Source organism: Semicossyphus pulcher, unplaced genomic scaffold, assembly GCF_022749685.1.
Source record: "Semicossyphus pulcher isolate SPU_LCO1_2020_fin unplaced genomic scaffold, fSemPul1.0.p SCAF_23, whole genome shotgun sequence".
NCBI lineage: Eukaryota > Metazoa > Chordata > Actinopteri > Labriformes > Labridae > Semicossyphus > Semicossyphus pulcher.
In genome coordinates, this window is record NW_027211697.1 from 12,604,137 (window position 1) to 12,623,459 (window position 19,323).

General features: G+C 43.0%; 1 protein-coding gene across 5 annotated transcripts in view; it reads left to right on the forward strand.

Annotated features, from left to right (window-relative positions):
• Positions 1-18,984, forward strand: part of septin9a (septin 9a) — a 102,750-nt gene extending 83,766 nt beyond the window's left edge. For all 5 annotated transcript variants that reach the window (XM_069674859.1, XM_069674861.1, XM_069674860.1 and 2 more), the window contains 9 exons: positions 7,918-8,127; positions 11,629-11,757; positions 12,168-12,249; positions 12,467-12,604; positions 15,208-15,325; positions 16,056-16,151; positions 16,247-16,343; positions 17,275-17,326; positions 17,579-18,984. In XM_069674859.1, coding sequence (XP_069530960.1) covers positions 7,918-8,127; positions 11,629-11,757; positions 12,168-12,249; positions 12,467-12,604; positions 15,208-15,325; positions 16,056-16,151; positions 16,247-16,343; positions 17,275-17,326; positions 17,579-17,720 — 1,064 coding nt within the window. In that variant the 3' untranslated portion in view covers positions 17,721-18,984. The remainder of the gene's footprint in view (positions 1-7,917; positions 8,128-11,628; positions 11,758-12,167; positions 12,250-12,466; positions 12,605-15,207; positions 15,326-16,055; positions 16,152-16,246; positions 16,344-17,274; positions 17,327-17,578) is intronic.
• The last annotated feature ends 339 nt before the right edge of the window (positions 18,985-19,323 follow it).

Genomic DNA, 19,323 nt, shown 5'->3' on the forward strand with positions numbered 1-19,323 from the left:
GAAGCGTTTCACATTACATCATATAAATGTAATCTAATAGAATAGCATACACGTATCTGACTCGTGCACACACACTCTCCAGTGCTAGGTGACACGATGAGTGAGTCAGATGCTGCAGGGGTCAAAGGCCACATTTCTGCACAGAGCTGAACGATGATGTCTCTGGGAACTGAGCCTTCCTGTGCAAACACTCTTAAATAACACAACAGAGAATATTTGCTCTGCCACCGCTCCAGTTTCCCCTTTTTATTAAGAGATTCACTGTCAGAGGGTGGGAAAACAGGCTCTGGGTGTGTGTGGATGCATGTTTATGTCCCTCCCCTGGGTCTGTTCCAAACCCATGTGGTCTGGGGTTTCTAATTGATTCTGTGCTGGAGGGCTGCTCAGAAAAACCCAGTTGAGTGTAATTAAATGGCCACATAGATTTTTTTGAATGTGCTTGTATTCTATCTCCTCCTCTCAGGGAAAATCAACCGTAACAAGGCGAGCTCGAGGATCGTTGAAGAGAGAGGCAGAAACCTTTTTGATTAACACATTAGATAAGAATTGCAGCAGCCAGCTTAAAAAAGGAACAAAAACAAAATAGCCTAAATGTAGCCATGTGAAGATGGGACGCAGCTTCAGACCTCCTTTGTCCTGGCTGGGAATGTAAATAAAGGACGAGAGGAGCAGATGTTTTTAAAGAGGCCCATAAAAAGTTTTAGACCAGAGCAAATATTCAAACGACCCATTTAGTGGATTAGTCCACTAATGTGTGTCTGACATGGAGCTTTAGACAACTAGTGCAATGACATGAAATACATGCACTTCAGCCCCATTGAGCATAGTAGTACTCTAAAATTCAAGTGTCTGTAGCTGAGAGTAACGCAAAGTGATTGCGCTGTGAAAGCCATGAAAGTAAAGTAGTACTGCTAAAATACTTTGTAGCTTTGCAGGGTGACTATATTAATATTTTTATCATATTTTAGAGATCACAAATACACAATGTATTCCTACATTCATGATTAGTTATTTGCAAAAATGTATAACCCAAAAGCATGAATGTAAATCGTACTGTCTGTTTAAGGCTGCTTTCACACCTAAAGTCAGTTGGTCTGGTCCGAATCAAAGACCAAGTTGTTACAATGTTGCATTTTGCATAAAGTTTTGATGCACATGGAAACTGCTCTCTGATTGGTCCGAATATCCAAGAGGGAAAACTCCCTCCCTCCCTCTCCTTTACTTAACAGTATAAATACCTTTGTGTTCTCGTGCGTCTAAACCAGCATTTGTGAATTTGTTTGGTCAGACCATATTTCTATTTCCTCGTCTCTCCCCCACGTCTGTCTCCACTCATCTTGCTGCCTGGCTGCATGGCTCTCTCTGCAAGTGCTAGCATCCATTAACAACCCACAATGCACAGCGTTTTGGTTTGCTTCCTGTATTTGGTCCTAATTTAAGTCCGTTCGTATTCTCACCTGAATTGAACCGGACCGTGGTTCATTTGGGAACGGACCGAGTCCCGTCTTTTATGGCGGACCATGGTTTGGTTATTTGGTCCGCACCAGACTTTGAATGCGAATTCAAAACGAACCGGACTTTCCAAGTAAAGTCCAAAAGTCTGGACCAAAGCTGTCAGGTGTGAAAGCACCCTAAGGTATTGACGCTCTTGAAAACACCTTGTCTGAATATCATTCAAGCAAAAGAAAAAAACAATATAATTGTGTATCATGATTTCCAATACTGAAAAAAGGACTCATCCACGAAAAGTAGATATAGTTTCATCTTGAAGACTCATCCTGTCTTTTGACAGTGTATACAGAGCATTTTTGTCTTCAGCAGAGTGGAGCAAACATTACAGTACATCATGGCTCATTAAAATAGTAGAAAACAGTTTGTTCTTTCTACAAACTATCAAAGAGTTTGTTGAATCAGAGTTTTAAGGCTTCAGTGAGTAAATCGCTCTTCCAGGTACAAACTTCACTTGGTCCAAGTTTCCAATCCTTCTCTTTCTCTGAATTCCTGTCTTGTGATTCACGTCAGGTTAAACTAAAGGTCAGATCCCTGGTTTGACCTAAGAGGACTAACCTCTGCGCAGCGTTTTTCCAACCTAAACTGGGAACGTGACCTTTGACCTGCTCGCCACGCTGTCAAGATCAACACCCCGGACAGCTGAGGCATGGCTCGGTGGTTTTGACCACATCTCGCTAAACATAGACAACACGGTCACAGCGCTCCTCATAGTTCCTCGTAGTTTCATTGTCAAGCACAGAACATTTTTATCTGGTTTCTGCTGCTTTCTTTCTCTCTGTTTATAGGCCTGTGTGAAGTCTGAGGAATAAATCAAGAAGGTTTTTCTCCACACTGGCTTTTTTTTTCTTTTACTTCTTCCTCCCCTCCTCCTCCATTCCTTCCTCTCCTTCCTCTTGACTTTATCTCTTTAACTCCCCCTCCTCAATCGTCCTCTCCCTTTTTGCTCTTCCCCTTGAGCTCATTCTTCCTGCCACTCTCCTTTCGCTTCTGCCTCCTCTCGATGACATCTTTTCTTGCTACTTTCTCTTTTCTTGCTTTTGTCGCTTCTCCTTTCTTTCTTTAAAAATGCTCTGTGGTGTCGGAGTCTTCTGGCCGTATTTACAGAAAGCAAAGTAATCCGATACTGCTCGAAGCAAGTAAAAAAATTCTTCAGTGCCGGTAATTGAAAACAGGATCACAGCAAGCTCATGAGTCATTCTCTGCTCGGCAATTTCTAAAATTAATTTAGCTCTCTCAGACTCAGAGGAAACGCATTATTCATGCCATCCCACAACTTGACCTAATACAAAGGAAAACCTTTCAGAGAGAAGGGCTGAGGGAGAATGAACTCCTAAATCTGTCATGTTGCTGGATGTTGTTGATGAATGACACTGTGAGGGTAATTAAAGCCCTGGTTAACGTGACTTAATATTTTCCTGCAACATGAAAGACTTCTGACTGAACTAGAAGGGCACTTGTGACGTTCAGACCTCCTACAAGGCCAAACAGTCAAGTCTTCCATGGTATGTAAAGTGCAAGGACTATATATATCAGGATACATTTCCAATAGTACAAAAATAATGTCAAAATATGCTTGTGTCTGGCTGCTGTGCATTTATGATGTACTTCTAATTTGAAAGAATTTCGAATACTTGACATACATTTGGGAAAAGCAGAAAAAGACCGTATTATCATGAACATAATCTGTTTGTTTAAAACCAGCGACAAAGTGCTGATATAACAAATATATCAAATCAAAACACAAGTCTAATTACGTCTACCGACGTGCTCTCGTGATAAGCAAGGTCCGCTTTACAGATCCTGCAGGCGATCCTTTCCTTTGCAGCGATGAGGGTGAAATGCTCCCAGTCTTTAGAAGTTTGAGGACGCGATGGTGTTGCTTCAACTGCCGCCATTTTGCTGTTTTATTTACCTGTTGCTGTTTTTCATGCGCAGCTTTCAGCAGAGATAGTGAAGATGTGCGATGGCTCACCCCTCAGCAAACTCCGGAAAACGAGGTTTAGTCTGTGCACAGCATGAAAACCACACTAATGATTGACAATTAAATTCGTTAGCAACTAATTTTGTGACCACCCCTAGTTATCAAAAAGTGTATGTTCCCAAGGTGTATATTTTTATTGACTCAATCCAGATCTGATATTCATTGCTTGTCCGTGAGTCAGATCCCGATCAGCTCTAAAAGTAAATGGGCTCCCTTGCTCCACAAAGTTTAATAAAGATTCATTCATTCATTCATTTATTCGTCCAACCTTTATTAATATCTCGAGGGATCCCCTCATTTTCAGTGATTGCATACAAAATGATGGCACTGAAACCATAACCTGCTCGCTGGAAGTAAGAAGTGAAAATGAAATGAACGTCTTGAAATAAATATCCTTAGTAGTTATTTTGGAGTCACCTGGCTGTCTCAAACACTGGTAGTCAAACATAACATCTCATTAACTGCTCCACATAACTGTTTTGAAAAGGTGGAGCCACAGCAGTTGACCTAATTTAACACCAATTATCGCCTTCAATATTTGCACTAAAACCAGATCATGCATGTGAGAACATCCTCCAAACATCAGCGTTCCTACAGTGTGTGAAATGTTCATCCTTACTCGACCTGACGACGTGAACCTGTATTTTTCAGTCGGGCCAGTCTGGTAGGTTTCGGGTAACCAGCTGGTAATCCACCAGGACCAGACAGTTTTCATGTGGAGGTCAAATGTCTGCTAACATTTACAAGGTCATGCTCCAGCCGGCTGTCTCCTGACACCTGTGTTTACTGGCTGAGCACCGTTATATGTCTGCAGCTCTCTGGCAGGGCATCATGGAAGAGCTGAGAGTCTGAATACCTCCGTCTGATTAATAGTCAGTTCACCCAGATGTTTTACGATCAGGCTACTCCTGAGTCCTTCATCAGTCTGGTTTTGTGGTGGTGGGATTTGTAGTTTTACTGAAAGTAAAGACAAAGGGCTGCAGAAGGAGACCACAGAGAGATTTGTTTTCATTGTTGGGCATAGAGCTGGGTTTCCCACAGTAATGCTCCAGGACTTTTAGTTCCTTTTGTGTGTGTTGCGCGTTTGCCAAGTCGTTCACAGTGTTTGACTTTAACGCGGGCAGAATGGGCGGTGTGCTTTCATGGAGGACAGTTAAACGATGCCGTGAAGAGCTGCTTCTTCTGTCTGGGAAACCAGTTAGTTAAGATGCAGGATACACAGACACACGGACAACTCTGCTCTCTCCAGTTCACTCTCTTTATTTTTCCAACCTCTCCAGGAGATTCTTCTTATTGTCCGTTAAACAGAACAGACAGCTTGTTAATACAATAGATGTTTGTCGCATTGTTCTCAGTAACGTGCACTCAGGCAAGGAAATGCACTTATTTCAGGACAAGGTCTCAAATCAAATACAGGTACTAATCATTCAAACGAATCAAATACTCCAGAGATTAAGGGCCAGATCACAGGAAATTAGCAAATTAAAAAAAACTTGTACTTTATACCCGATTATTGGAGTCCAGGTTGAATCTATTATTGCATATTTGTCCTCCTTTTACACCCATACTTGCCACAAAATTAGAGATATAAACTACAGAACTGAAGAGAAGTTTTAGAGGTCTCACACTGGAAATGTGGCTGGTAGGGGTGGAACAAAATATCGATATTGTGATGTATAGTCGTCCTGACTGGTGTGATATAATTAGTGTATCGTCGGAGCCAGATATCGATATTTTAATTTTAAAAAAATCAGTGCTCCAAACAGGTGTCTCTGCTAGTTTGACTCACCGTATCATTGTTTGTCTCAATTTGTGTCAAAATCTGTGAAACGGACACCCAGTTCCAGTGAATTACACATTTATTCTAGGGGCATTTTGTGTTCTTCAGTTAATCAGACTCCAGGTATATAAAAGATCTAAGGCTGCAACAAGCCAGCTGCTTATCGTCCCGGTGCAACATAATATTGACTTGTCTTTTTAATGTCAGAAAAATACTCACACGTTATTTTAAATATCTCTGACCATTGTACAAAAGAAGGATGAGCTTTGCTTCATTTGACATTATGCAGGAGTGGCTGCTGAAGTGCACTGAGGCTGATACTCAAGTGTCTGTTACCCCCGTCCTTTTTATGTCCCTTCCCTTTTGATGTGTTCTCGTATCCTGCCTCAGGCGAGGCTCGGTTGTCTCCGCCTGTAAAGGTGTGCTAGCCTCTGGCTAACATCTCTGTTTACAGCACAGAGCTGTCAAAGAGGCAGGGGTAGAGGAGAGAGGGAGGAGGGCCGACACGAGGAGTGGTAAGTGAAGGCTAAAAAGGTTGTGTGGGGTGGAGGCAATGATAATCAAAAGAGTTTAGAAAAAGGACAAAAGATCAAAAATGGACAGAGAGGGGAAACTGACAACACAGGGAGGAGTGTTTGCAGAGGGGAGGTTAAGAGAAAAAGACGAGCAGAGGTACAGGAATGTGCACGGTGCAGAGGAGAGGTGGAGGGCAGTGAGTAAGTTGCTGACTGACTGCTGGAACAGGATGGGGAAGTGGTGAAGGAGGCCAGGAGAGCTGCTTCCATAGGTGGGTCTCTATGACACACATACACAGAGACACACAAAGGGGCACATTATAAAAGAGGAACTCAGTGTTGAATATGAACTTGCGCTGAGTTTCCACAGCGCTGTTATTCCTCACTGTATTTCTTCCATTAATCAACGCAGTGCCAGGTTGAAGTGTGTGGACTTCATGCCAGCAGTGCTCTCACTCCTTGTCCATTTAATTCCCAGAGTGAACTGGTTTGTTGTCTGGACTTCTTCTGCTCGTGGCAGGCCAAGTTTTTAGTGCCTGAGCTGGAAACCACAAGCTGTTAAATTCTTGGCAGCACGTTTGGACTGATGGTGTGTGCGTTTTTATGTTTTCATGCGCTTGTTCGTATGTGCGCCTACAAGTCAACTGTGTGATCAAAAAAACTCAAGCATGTACTGTGTGTGTGTGTGTGACACGGGGTATGCGGGTGAGTGGATCAGGTTTCAGCCTCAGTGGTCTCCGTCTTTTCCACTCCCACATTAACAGGACAGTAACTCTGCACCGTGGAGAGCGAGGGGAAGGGAGGCCTTGTGAGGGGGCAGCCGCTACATGAACCACAGTACATACAGACAAACATACACACTGTAAATTCTTCACCTACGCTGACTTTACACATTGTTAAACAGAGCTGCAGCCACTCTCTGCAGGCGTATTGGCGCCTTAAAGAGGGTATGAAATGCTGAATATTTATCTTGTGATTGGACACACTTCCATAGACATTCCAAGGAGAGACATTAAGCTAATCATTATCAAAACAAACTGCAGGAATAACCTCCTGCCAAGTGCAAAGCACTTTAATACTACAGAGAATATTTTCTAATGGCTTTCTGATGAGTCAAAAGTATGTACTGGAAGGAGACCAGACATGGTGAAAGTCAGGAGAGGTGTGTGTGTGTGTGTGTTTGATTTAATAGCAGCTTAAAACAAACACATTTAACAGCCACTTTGGTTCCAATTCTCCAGCAGGTGCATCTCAAGTGCGTCTTACTGTCTTTATTTAGTGTCTGTTGTGATTCTCATGGAGGAAGAGGCCTCTAATAATCAAAGGAAGAGTTTAACTATAAGGGAAATTAGCTTTTTTCTGCAGATAGTAGGAAGAGAATATCAAAACGTGTCTTGTACCCGTCTGTTGAATGTAAGGCTACAGCTAGCAGCAGGTTACCTTAGCTTAGCATAAAGACTAAAGCAGCTTACCTAGCTTTGTCTCAAGCTCACAAAATCTGTCTACCAGAACCTCTAAAGCTCACAAACTCTGCACATGAAAAATGTTGTTTATTTAATCCGTTAAAATAAGGTCGATTAGTGTAATTGTGCGGCTGTTTACCAGACCAGTAACAATGAGAACTGGAGGCCTGGCAACAAGAAATAGCACGTCACATAATTCACCGTTAAACAGTCAATTGTCGTTTTTACAATCGTTTTTGTAACGATTAAACACCTGAGCTACAGCCTGTTATTCAGTGAGCTTAAGAGTCTAATCTAATCTAGCTGTATCTCCTCTACACCAGCTGAATGTAACTTCATATATAACAGACAGATATGAAAGTGGTATAAAATCTCTCATCGAAATTTACATCTAGTAAAAAAAGTAAGCATTTTTAGCGTCAGCTGTTTCTTGTTTAGCTGGTGGTTCCTTAGGATCTCAGATTCTTGAAATTGTTATTGTTGGGTGAATGTTTGTAACACCACTTCCTCCTCCACGCCCTCGTCTTACTTATTTTCTTCTTCTTCTGATTGCTAATGAGACATTTATGTCACTTCTCTACCTACACTGATCCCCTTAATCCCTTTGAATCACACATCATCCCCTCTAACCATCTCTCTGTCTGTTCTTTCTCTCCCTCACATCAGGGCCAGAGGTGATTCCCAGCTACAACAGCAGTGTCATGTCTGAGGCGGTGGTGCCTGACGCGATGGTGACCCCAGCAGTGGGTGCTCTGTACGGGGAGAAGGCCGGGGGTCCCGTGGTGGACTTCAGTTATGTGGGCATCGACGCCATTCTGGAGCAGATGAGGAGGAAGGCCATGAAGCAGGGCTTTGAGCTCAACATCATGGTTGTGGGTAAGTAGTGCAAGTGAAAACTAGTTAAAGCAGAGTTTCTCAAACTTCTTCAATAATGGATCCTCAGTTCAGACATTTTTGGTCGACAGAAAGCTTACATTAGGAGGTACGATGCAGCCCTGTGCTAACTGTCTGGTTTATGAAGCAACAACCTTGTATTGGAGAAACACTTCATTAGGAGAGCCGGCTTCATGCAACTACTGAATAAAGTCAGAACTCAGCCCGGGGAGGGCTTAAAACAAGAATTGAAACATGTTCGTCCTGATGCTGACTGAATTTCTCGGCTCTGTTTTCACTTTTTTACCTTTTGGTCTCCTTGTTTTCAGCTGTATTACCTCATGTGCCTGTTAATCAGTATCAAAACTTGGTTTGTTCAAATGTAAACAACGTGAAAGACACATAAGCAAGAGCATAATTGCATTTGTTGCCACAGTTGACAGTTGAAGGCCCCGTGTCCACGTGGCGCCTTTTTTCTAGCAGAGAAGCGCTTGTGCACGAGAGAAAAAAAAACGCTGTATGCAGGTTTTGTTTCTATGACAACAATTAGTTTAACTTAACACCCAGCTAACAACAAGCTTACAACTTGTAGGGCGATAAAAGCACAACACTTGCCAGCAACATTTAGTGTCCGGCTGATCTGAGAAGTTCAAAGATTCAGAGGTTAAAAAAATTTAATGTTTTCACTCTGTTTTTACACATAGGCCTGAAATACACACATGCACAAACAGGACCCTATGGACATGCATTAATGCAGAGATGTCAGAGTGAGGGGGCTGCACATGGACATGTGCCCCAAGCAGTTGGGGGATTCAATGCCTTGCTCAAGGACACCTCGACAGTGCCCAGGAAAGGAACTGGAACCTCTCCAGCTACCAGCCCCAATTTCATGCTTGGTCTGTACCGGGGCCGAACCGGTCACCCTCCCAAGCCACGTCCCTACAGACTGAGCTACCGTCTCCCCCTTTAATAAGGAATATTTTATTTCTTCTTCTCTGACCTTGTAATCAAGTTCAGACTCTAAAGACAGTTTTAAATTTAGTGTCAGCCCATTACCATTGCACTTAATTATGTGTTTATCTAATAATATCTTCAGTCAGCTGTTCTGACATGTGTCCTGTGATTCAGATTTTGTCTCTAATCAAAGTTTTGACGATAAATGAAGGCCTCAAACTTTTTATAATAAGCAGCCACACAGACTTGAAACACTCTGTCACTCCCTCATCACTGTGATCAGACACATTTAAAAGCAGGAGCTAATTACACACACACACACACACACACACACACACAGCTCCACAGCAGACAGGCCGACATTAAACTCACCACCTCCGTACTGTATGTCTCCTCCTGATGATGCCGCGCCGGTCGGTCTGTGCTTCATCCTCAAATAAAACCCCTCGCTGAAGAAGCAGCCTCAGGGTTCAGACTGAGTTATGTGAAGTCGTCAAGGTAATGGTAAACAAAACTATACAAACGTGTTTACCATCTGACATTCTCAGTTTTACATTCAGGTACAATTATATTCCACCACTTCACATTAAGAGATGAGTGCAGGAAGGAATGCTGCTCTTAAATGTGAATGATTGGGTTGCGGTCTAGTGACTCATTAAAGATTTGATTTAGATAAGAAGAGCTGTGGTTGCACGATGATAAACAGGGAAAGCAATCTACTCAAGAGCAAGAAGAGCTCCTTTTTTTATTGGGCAGAATTTAGTATGCAAGAGGGAGGAATGAAAAATGCCGTCTGTATCTGATTAAGAAGAAACGGATTCAAATGTTTGTTAGGAAAAATGCAAAAATAACTGGTCAACGGATCACTTATTTTCTTTCTCATCTTGGATATTTGGAGATAATTGGTCAGTTTTTGTTTGCTAACAATTCTGTCTTGTCTTCATTATGAAAAAACGTTTTCACCAGGTTTATTTCATCACAGTTTTGCTTACAATCCTCACGTTTTAACCCGTTACTGGTAGTGATAAGCAGGGAACAACTGGACAAACACCTTCGGAAACTCTTCGGAAAATACAGCTGTTACAGAAAGGGAGGAAGTTGTGGCATCATGGTGCTAAAGCTTAAAGCTGGAGATATACTTGCTTTTAACTGCGTCGTAACTGATGCGTCATGAACATAACTGTTCACATACTTGTCTATGCACTAGGCGTGTTACTGGAGGATGCCTCTAGAGGGCACACCAGAGAGCTCAGGCCGTATGCAACTATCGTTTGTGTGGGATGTAAACAACAGACAAGGAGACACACGAGGAGCCTACTGTGATGTTCATTCTGAGATCACAGCAGAAACAGTGACAGCTTTTGTGTGTTCGCCGGACAGACCACACCGTCGACACCGTCCCCACTCCAACATGTTCCTCCGTGCACGGACGTCACGGTCCCGGACTTATCTGTCTCCAGCTGTTTTGACAGGCTTGTTAGTTACTGTGCAATGGTAATGACACATCGTACAGATGTGGATAATTGCGGACTTGGTTTTTTAGCTCTTCTTCAAAACGTTCTGCCATTGTTGTCCCTGCCGCTGTGTTGCCCCTATCACATCCCCTCTGACGTTATACTGCCTCTACTGGTCATGTGCAGAGTGCATCTCGGAACGTGCACAGCCGACCCGCCAAACAGACGCAGGGAACGCAGGCCAGCCATCATACGCACACAAACACGTAGTTAACAGCAAAGTGTGTCTCCGGCTTAAGAGTGTATACATTTTCTCCATTGAGTCCTGCAGCTCTTTGCTTCTGTCCTGGTCGTATAGATCCATGTATTGTTCAGGTACATGCGACTGATGTGTGCGTCTTCATGCATCAGTAAAGGTCTAGATGTTGACTTAACCTGAAGATGAACTGTGAATCTTGTCTGCCATCCGTCGGGAACAGTGGGCCCCTCCAAACTCCTCTTCATTAACCTGTGTTGATATTAGCATGGTCTGCTCGGGTCGGATCAGGAGACAAGGACCGTTAGTAATAATGTTGCTTCTTCTGCTTCCACATTGAAGTCGTTGAGAACATTTTAACTGACAACTGCAACTTTGAATTCAGGACTCTGTGTTATCAAGTTCTTAGAAGAAAGTAGCGACTATTCATGTGATACAGCTTAAAATTGAGCATAAATGACATGATTAAAGGCCGTTTTAAAGTTTTCTATATACATACGGTGTCTCATATCTGACGCACTGTCACTCAGGATTAAAAATTGTTTAATTTAGGTCACTCAGAGCACATGAATCTTTGCCTCCTGACCGTTTAAGGAATAAAAACAGTATATCTAGGGATCCAATCCGTCTTATTGATGGTGTGTTTGGGTTGTAGTCATGCGTAGTGAAGGCTCTGCAGACACTGTTTGTGCAGACAGACACCTGCAGCTTCTCACTGCTCCAGCCCAACAGTTGTAACAGCCTGCAGTCGTCCTCTCCTGGAAAATAATGTATGTAAGGTGTGTGTGTATGTGCTTTTTTTCTGACTGTCTGCCTCTCTGACTGACTCTTTGCTTACAGGACAGAGTGGCCTGGGAAAGTCTACTCTGATGAACACCCTGTTCAAGTCCAAAGTCAGCCGTAAGTCAGTGCTGGCCATGGCCCAGGAGAAGATCCCCAAAACAATCGAAATAAAGTCCATCAGTCATGGTACGGCCCTCTTCAACCTCCTTGAATCTGCCCCTTCTGTTTTTCGTCTGTCCGTATCTGTAAGCTAAAATACATCCCTGTCATACTCTGCTACTTGATTCTTAGTCTTACATACTGCTTGTGTACTCCAAACATTTAGCCCTTAATTCTTCTTCCCTCTTTTCCTCCTCCTTTTTTAAAACTCAAATTGTCTTTAATTTACTGTAATCACGGCTGAAACAATCTCTGCACATATTCTCAGCCCCACAACACCAGCCAAGTTTCCCTTTTGGCAGCTTTATCATGAATTTATCACCAATTATCCCCTCAAATCAGTTTGTCAATGCAATTCAGGTGAAGAATTGGCCGTGCACTTCGCACAATCGTCTACAGTGAACTGGCTGACCGTGTTTGTGCTTCTTTGTGTGCAGACATCGAGGAGAAGGGCGTCAGAATGAAGCTGACAGTCATCGACACACCAGGATTTGGAGACCAGATCAACAATGAGAACTGGTACGTTCCAATTCTGTTATTTCTTTGACACTACAAACAAGATTTAGTCGTGTCTAACCCGGTTCCCCTCCCCTCTTGCTTCTCCTGTTCCTCTTATCTCTGAGCCCCTCCCACTTCCTGCTTTTACCCATCAACCCCTTCTTTTCCTGTTCTGCTTCCACCTTTCCTCTTGCATCTGTCCATCCCTTCCCTTTCCCCTCCTCCCTCATCTGTCCAGCTGGCAGCCCATCATGAAGTTCATCAATGACCAGTACGAGGCGTACCTGCAGGAGGAGATCAACATCAACAGGAAGAAGAGGATTCCAGACTCCAGAGTCCACTGCTGCATATACTTCATCCCCCCCACCGGACACTGGTAGGGACACACACAAACACGGCTAAAAATAGACACATGAGCACAAACATACAGGGCTGAGAGCTTCCCTGTCCTCTTTGTCAGCACCGAACTCAACAACACATGATGCCCTGCACTTATTTGCTTCTCGCAGGGCGGTAGATCAGAAACCGCTCCCATGTTTGTACAGAGGAGATGAAGCTACAACCAGCAGCCAGCTAACTTATCATAACCGTCCCCTGTGGAGTTTTCTTTAGTTTCTATTATAGAATTATTTTTTGGGTGACTGTTACTGACTTGAAAGCGTTTTACAGGGGTGCTAAAGTTTAAAGCATAGACTGCATAAAAAGATGGATGACGTGGCTCCTCCTCTCCTCCTCTCCTCCTCTGTACTTATCTGACACCAAAATACCCCCAACAGTGTCCCGCCCCCTCCACTAACCAAAGCGTATTTACCAGCCGAGCAGCTTCTTGTGTTGGTCTGAAGTAGACATTCACGGTTATGGAAAGTTCAATGACTGTAGTGATTGTTTTAGTTACATCTCCTCCCGTCGTTCCTCCTCTACTCTGCTACTCGGGAACAGAAAGCTGCAGGAGCCCAATTTGTCAACAGAGCTGTCAATCGTGAGCTCACGCCCCCTTTTTATAGCATCAAATAACTTATTAAAAGTAAACTTGCGAGAAAAACTTGGACATAAATCAGCATGATAAGAACTAACTATAATGACAGAATCCATGTTTGAGAAAAATCTATTTGACGCATATTTGGATTTTATAGTTTGACTCATGTCCCATCTGTTAACATGGAGGAGGCGGGCTTTATGACCTATACTGCAGCCAGTCAGCAGGGGGCGATGGAGAGGCTTTGGCTGCACTTTTAGGCTGCTTTCAGTATATTTATTCATCCAATCTTCATTTAAATCTTAAGTCTTAATGAAGGGCATACCCTTCTTTTCAATGATGTAAAAATGACACTTTAAACAAAATAAATAAACATACAAGAAATACAATAACATGTAACAAGAAAACAAACAAGCAGAGAAAAGCAAAGCATGATACAAACAGTTGCATTCAAGAGCGATGTAGCTCTTAATCTTTTTAATTGACCTACAGGGACAGTTGTTTTGAGTTGAATGTGTGTTGTGAAATGTTCCATGTGTGAGCAACACAAACAACTGAAAGATTTCTCAAATGTAGCGCTTGCACGCAGGACTTGCAGCATTGGCATCACTCTTCAACAAGTTAGAGAATCACGGTGACCAGTTTAGAAAGGAAGTGATAAAAGACAGGAAGGACTTTGTAAATAAATAGATACCAATGCCTTTTACGGCATACTTTACACATTATATACACACACACAAAAGTATCAGTCTTCCCATCCAACTCTCTGCAAGACAACCGATAAGTGTCTATTTAAGAGTGTTGCCTTGACCTGCCTCAGCCAGAACTTCAAAACCTGCCTTTTCTCTGGCTCAGTGTTGAACTTGTCCAGAAAGATTGTCCACACACTGATGCAGATTTTCTTTGTTCAGTCTGAATCTTTTCAGTGTGAAGCAATGTGGAACATCTCTCTGCTCTCTTACTTTTTATATTGAACTCACCCACACACATCACTACACATTTCCGCTCAGCACAAAGAAACATGTCCCAGAACACAAACATGCACACTCGTGCACCAACACACACACAAGACGGTCTGCTCTCGCCAGGCCCTGAAGCTGCACGATGTCCCAAATTTTCTTTCCCTGGATCTCTCACAGTTTCTCACATCTGGCTCTGATCGGACTGCATGAACTGCCGTCTCTCTCTCTCTCTGCAGGGTCGGGGTGTATTAGCAGAAGAAATTAGGGGAAGGGTGCACACGGTCTCATGTATCCTTGAAATGATAGATTCACTGTGCATTTTATAGCGTTCGCATTTGTGTAACTCTAGTCGAGTGCAGAGCGGGCAGTCCTGGGAAAATGTTGAGCAGCTGTGGATTGTCTGCCTTGTTTGAGCTTTCACACACACGCGCATACACGCACACAGTTTACAGCAGAGCACCATTCAAGAGCTGCACTTTAGTGTCATGCCTGTCTTTTCTCAGGCAGGGGGCTGGTGTGAAATAGCCCCCCGTCTCTTTGCCCCAATGTTTCATGATGATCCAACGCTGCAGATATGACATAGGCTGTCCAGCAGCTGCTCCGGGGTCGCATTAAAAGAGGAAGGAAGGACGAGCGAGACAGAGAGTCTGGGAGCGTGCAATCAATTTTTTTAATTTGTGCTCAAGACTCTTTGTTAACAATGGCCTGTCTTTGCAGAAGCGTTGTTTGCAAGAGCAGAGTACACTGCCGTAATGCTTTTGTTAAACTGCAGGAAAAGCCTGCACTCCTCACACAGACCACAAGTGCTTTCAACCTCATCATGCAGCTGTTCACACACACTGCAGAGCAGGATTAGGTCATGGATGCAACAGCTGGAACTGTAAATACTGTGTGTTAGCAGCTACAGTAGTTCCTCCATCTGGCACAGTTGTGAGGACCGTCTGCCCTCTGGTGGAAAGTTTGTGTATTACATTCATGATTTTACAGCTAATGTCTGCTTTCCTTTTATCTCTCTCTTCCTTGTCTCTTGTCTTCCTTTAGTCTGCGGCCTCTTGATGTAGAATTCATGAGACGTCTCAGTAAGGTGGTCAACATCGTCCCGGTCATCGCAAAGGCCGATACTCTCACCCTGGAGGAGAGGGACTTCTTCAAAAAGAAGGTAACTTCGTTCCTGCTCCATATTCTCTTTTATTTACTTTATTCTTTAGTTTACTTTTTTTTCTCTTCCGTTTAATTTAGAGTCGAGAAACATCGTCTTTGTTTTTCTCCGTTCTTGCATTTTTTTCGTGTTTGTGGTGTAACCGGAGATAGGACAAGTTCCTGTGGTTTCCTCCAGCGGTTGTTTCTTCTTCTCTCCCTGCGCCCTCTTGACAGTCACAAAACATGGCCACATTCCAGGAAAAGCTTGAGAGCATCTCTGTCTTTCATTCCCACTCATCCCCCTTTACTTTCTACACTTCCTCTTCACAGTTTATAAGGCTGCAGCCGTTCATTTGTCTGTTTTTATTGGCAGCGTTTTCAAGGATCTCAGGATTTCCCCTCTTCTCATTAGCAACGAGGAGGCTAAACTCCCCCTGATTTATGAATGCATGCTCCTGTGTGTGTCTTTGTGTTTGTGTGCATGTATCCACCACTTTAGGTTTTATGTGTTGTTTGTACACAGACAGCGATTAACGACTAAGCCCAAACTTTAGTAGATGAGAAGGCAGATTTGTGTTAATACCACCTTAATCTGAACACAGATTTAGGAACGTTTATTTGATGTCTCCCATGACACCATCATCACGTCTGCCTAATTACTCCTGGAATTAAAGGCCTTAGTTTGTATCCTTTGAAAGCTGTAGTGTGTTAAGTGTTTGCTGTGTTTCTCTTCTTGTTTGAACGCACAGATCAGAGAAGAGCTGCGAGCCAACGGGATCGATGTTTACCCACAGAAGGAGTTCGACGAGGATGCAGAGGACAGGATGATCAATGAGAAGATCAGGGTGAGGGGATGCTCAGACAAATGGAGTGATTTTTATGTACTCAAATGTGGATGATTTCTAACTCTATTGTCTGTTGACCTTTAACCTGTGAGCAGGAGATGATCCCATTTGCTGTGGTGGGCAGCGACCAGGAGTACCAGGTCAACGGCAGGAGGCTTCTGGGGAGGAAAACCAAGTGGGGAACCATTGAAGGTACGGATATATCTATCTTTGAGAGGACAGAATCAGTCATTATGCAAATAACTGACCTTAAAGTGGTTTAATTGAGGAGCAAAGACGTCAGGGAGTCAGTCTTTCAATAAACAATGCTCCATTCAGTTTTCAGACTGCCGTCGTGTGCCAGGCAGCTGGCAGCAGACCCAGTCTGTCTGAAGAGGCTTCATTTGTTTACCCGTTTCCCCCACCCCACATACACCCCCTATCACATGATACACTGTGGATCCTCACATAGGAAAAAATGTGTACGGGGTTTTTTTTCTGCTTTATATCTTACATCTAGTGAATAGATTACAAGTTGTAGATGTGTGGTTTGTCCTCTATTATTTTGCTTATTTTGTGTAACAGTTAAATGTATTCAGTTTGATCAGAATGCCAATAAAACACTGCTGAGCTTTCTTAACATCCATTCTTACCGCAGCATTCATCTTTCAATAGTTAATCATGTTATCCACTCCAGACAGGAGGCCCCACCTCTCTATCAAGTGTCTCATTAAGGAAGTTTCATTTCCTGCAGCGTGCTGTGCAGACGCGCGCGCGCGCACACACACACACACACACACACACACACACACACACACACACACACACACACACACACACACGCGTGCGCGCGCCTTGCAGGATTTCATTCGCGCAGATAGTCTAATCTGTTCATAAAGACTCGTGTAGATGACGTTAGTAACAGAGATCTTCATTGTGCATTGTTGAGAAGGCGTACAGTATCTCTGTGTCTACTGTGACATCACGGTGAGGTCACTGACTCCACCTAGTGGACGCTGTAGGAAACACAGCTCACAGCTTCCTGTCTGTATATTTGTACTGATTTAGCCAGTTTCTCCTGCTGTGGTCTGTTTATGCTCACTTTGTAATTTCTAATAACTCATAACCTCTCCTTCTCTTTTAGTTGAGAACATAGCTCACTGTGAGTTTGCCTATTTACGGGATCTTCTGATCAGGTGAGAGAAATTTGTGTCTATTAGTTCGTCTCTGTCTTGTGTTTCTGTGACGATGTGTATTTAAAGACATTCTCCAGACATGTTTTATAATATTATATGATTTATAATTATTCCACAGAAAAGTTATTTTACCTTCTTAAAAAATCTTTCTCAACCTGATTAAGGATTTTGCCATTTGAGATTTTTAATAGAGCCGTGTGAATGTCTCTTCTGCTGGTTTCTTACGGTTTCATATGATTGTGTTTCTTTCAGGACCCATATGCAGAACATTAAGGACATCACCAGCAGCATCCACTATGAAATGTACCGCGTGAGGCGCCTCAATGAGAACAACACGGTGGTGGCTCATGCCAACGGAATCCCAGAGCACCATCTCGCTGCCCACGAGATGTAAACGCCACCTGGGTGTCATCCGTCTGATATGAGACTCTGACCTTTTATTGACAGTCTTCCCACCACACCAGCCCTCCACTCCATCCATCTCCATCACACAGGTGGGACAGAAACGTAGAAGCCTGCCAGAGGGACTTTATTTTTCAATGACTTTCGGCGGCCGGATGGACAGCTCATGTCCGTTTATTGGCTCATAAACAAACACTATCCTCTCACTATCGCTCACAGGGAGTGAAGAGAAGTTTGATTCTTCGTAACGTGCTGCAGCTTGATTTTACCGCCTTCCACATCTTACCTTTGTGGTTATTTTACGAGCAGTGCCAAACATTAAGCATCTGCCAAACACAAAGACTGACGCTTAATATCCTTCAGCGTCAAACCTGCCTTAATCAGTTTCATGTTTAACTCGTCCACTTTTACTTTTCGAGTTTGATGTTTTTTAGCAGTGCCTTTAAGGATTTATGCAATAACAAGAGCACATGTTTCTCATGCACACAGCTGGTTCGACATATGTGAGAGGTGATGCGATTCAGCATTGCACTTGATCACTACATTGAAAACATGTTGGATTGGGCCGAGCAGCACTTTGCCAGCGTGAAACCGGTCTGTGTGTGTGACGCAGCGTCGTTCAGCTCTTTTAAAGTTAAACCAAAAAAAAAAAAGGTTATCAAATACGGTGTCATATGTTTGAGTTTATCCTTTTTCACAGGCTGTTTTTGCTTTAAATGTTCATGTCAAATATGGATTTTTTAAAATTCTCAGTAACAAATGTCTTTTTTTATTGATAGGAATATCTAAAGAGTGATTTAAGATGAATAAGTATTTATGCACGATATAAAATGTGAACGTTTGTCATCTGTTTTGATCCACTTATTCACACACCGAGAAACACACACGTACTTTCCTGCCTTTGGGCGTCATGGTGCCTTATTTATTGGAGAACGTTTGCAGCATGTCGGCTGAAACTGGAAAGAGAGCAGGTTCGTTGGTGCCAAGTAGAAAACATTTAGAAAGTTTGATTCTTTTCCCTTTTTTTTATCCGGGAAAATCATCAAGTCTTCCATTGACCAGCCCACTTTTCCTTCTCCTTCTATAATATACCAAGGATCTTTACCTGTTTGAACCGTATATAATTCCCTGTCACTGTCATGCTCTGTCCTGTATATTCGTCTGTGTTCTGCTACATTTTTTGTACTTGTATTATTGTTATAACAAATTTTCCTTTATCTTATTTTAAAGAAATAAAGATTAAAGTTGTAAATAAATATTTTCTTCCGTTTTTTTTTCCACAATTCTGAACGTTTTCCTGTTAATCCTCCTGTCTGCACTGTTTCTCCCTCATGAGTTCGTGTTACAGACCGCGGCTGCAGACACTGAAGATGTGATCAGCTCGTATCCTCCGACTGCTTTCACCACGCCTCATTTTCTACTACACTGGATCCCCGTAGCATTTAATCGCAGGTGTAACTCACACACTGGAGCACTTTAATTGTCAAGTCATTAAGCTTTCCCTTGATTAGTCTCTGAAATCAATATGGCCGCCTGCTAGGTCAGTGCATGGCTGATTAGCACTAATTACTTGAATGCATAAGTGAGTGTTTTCT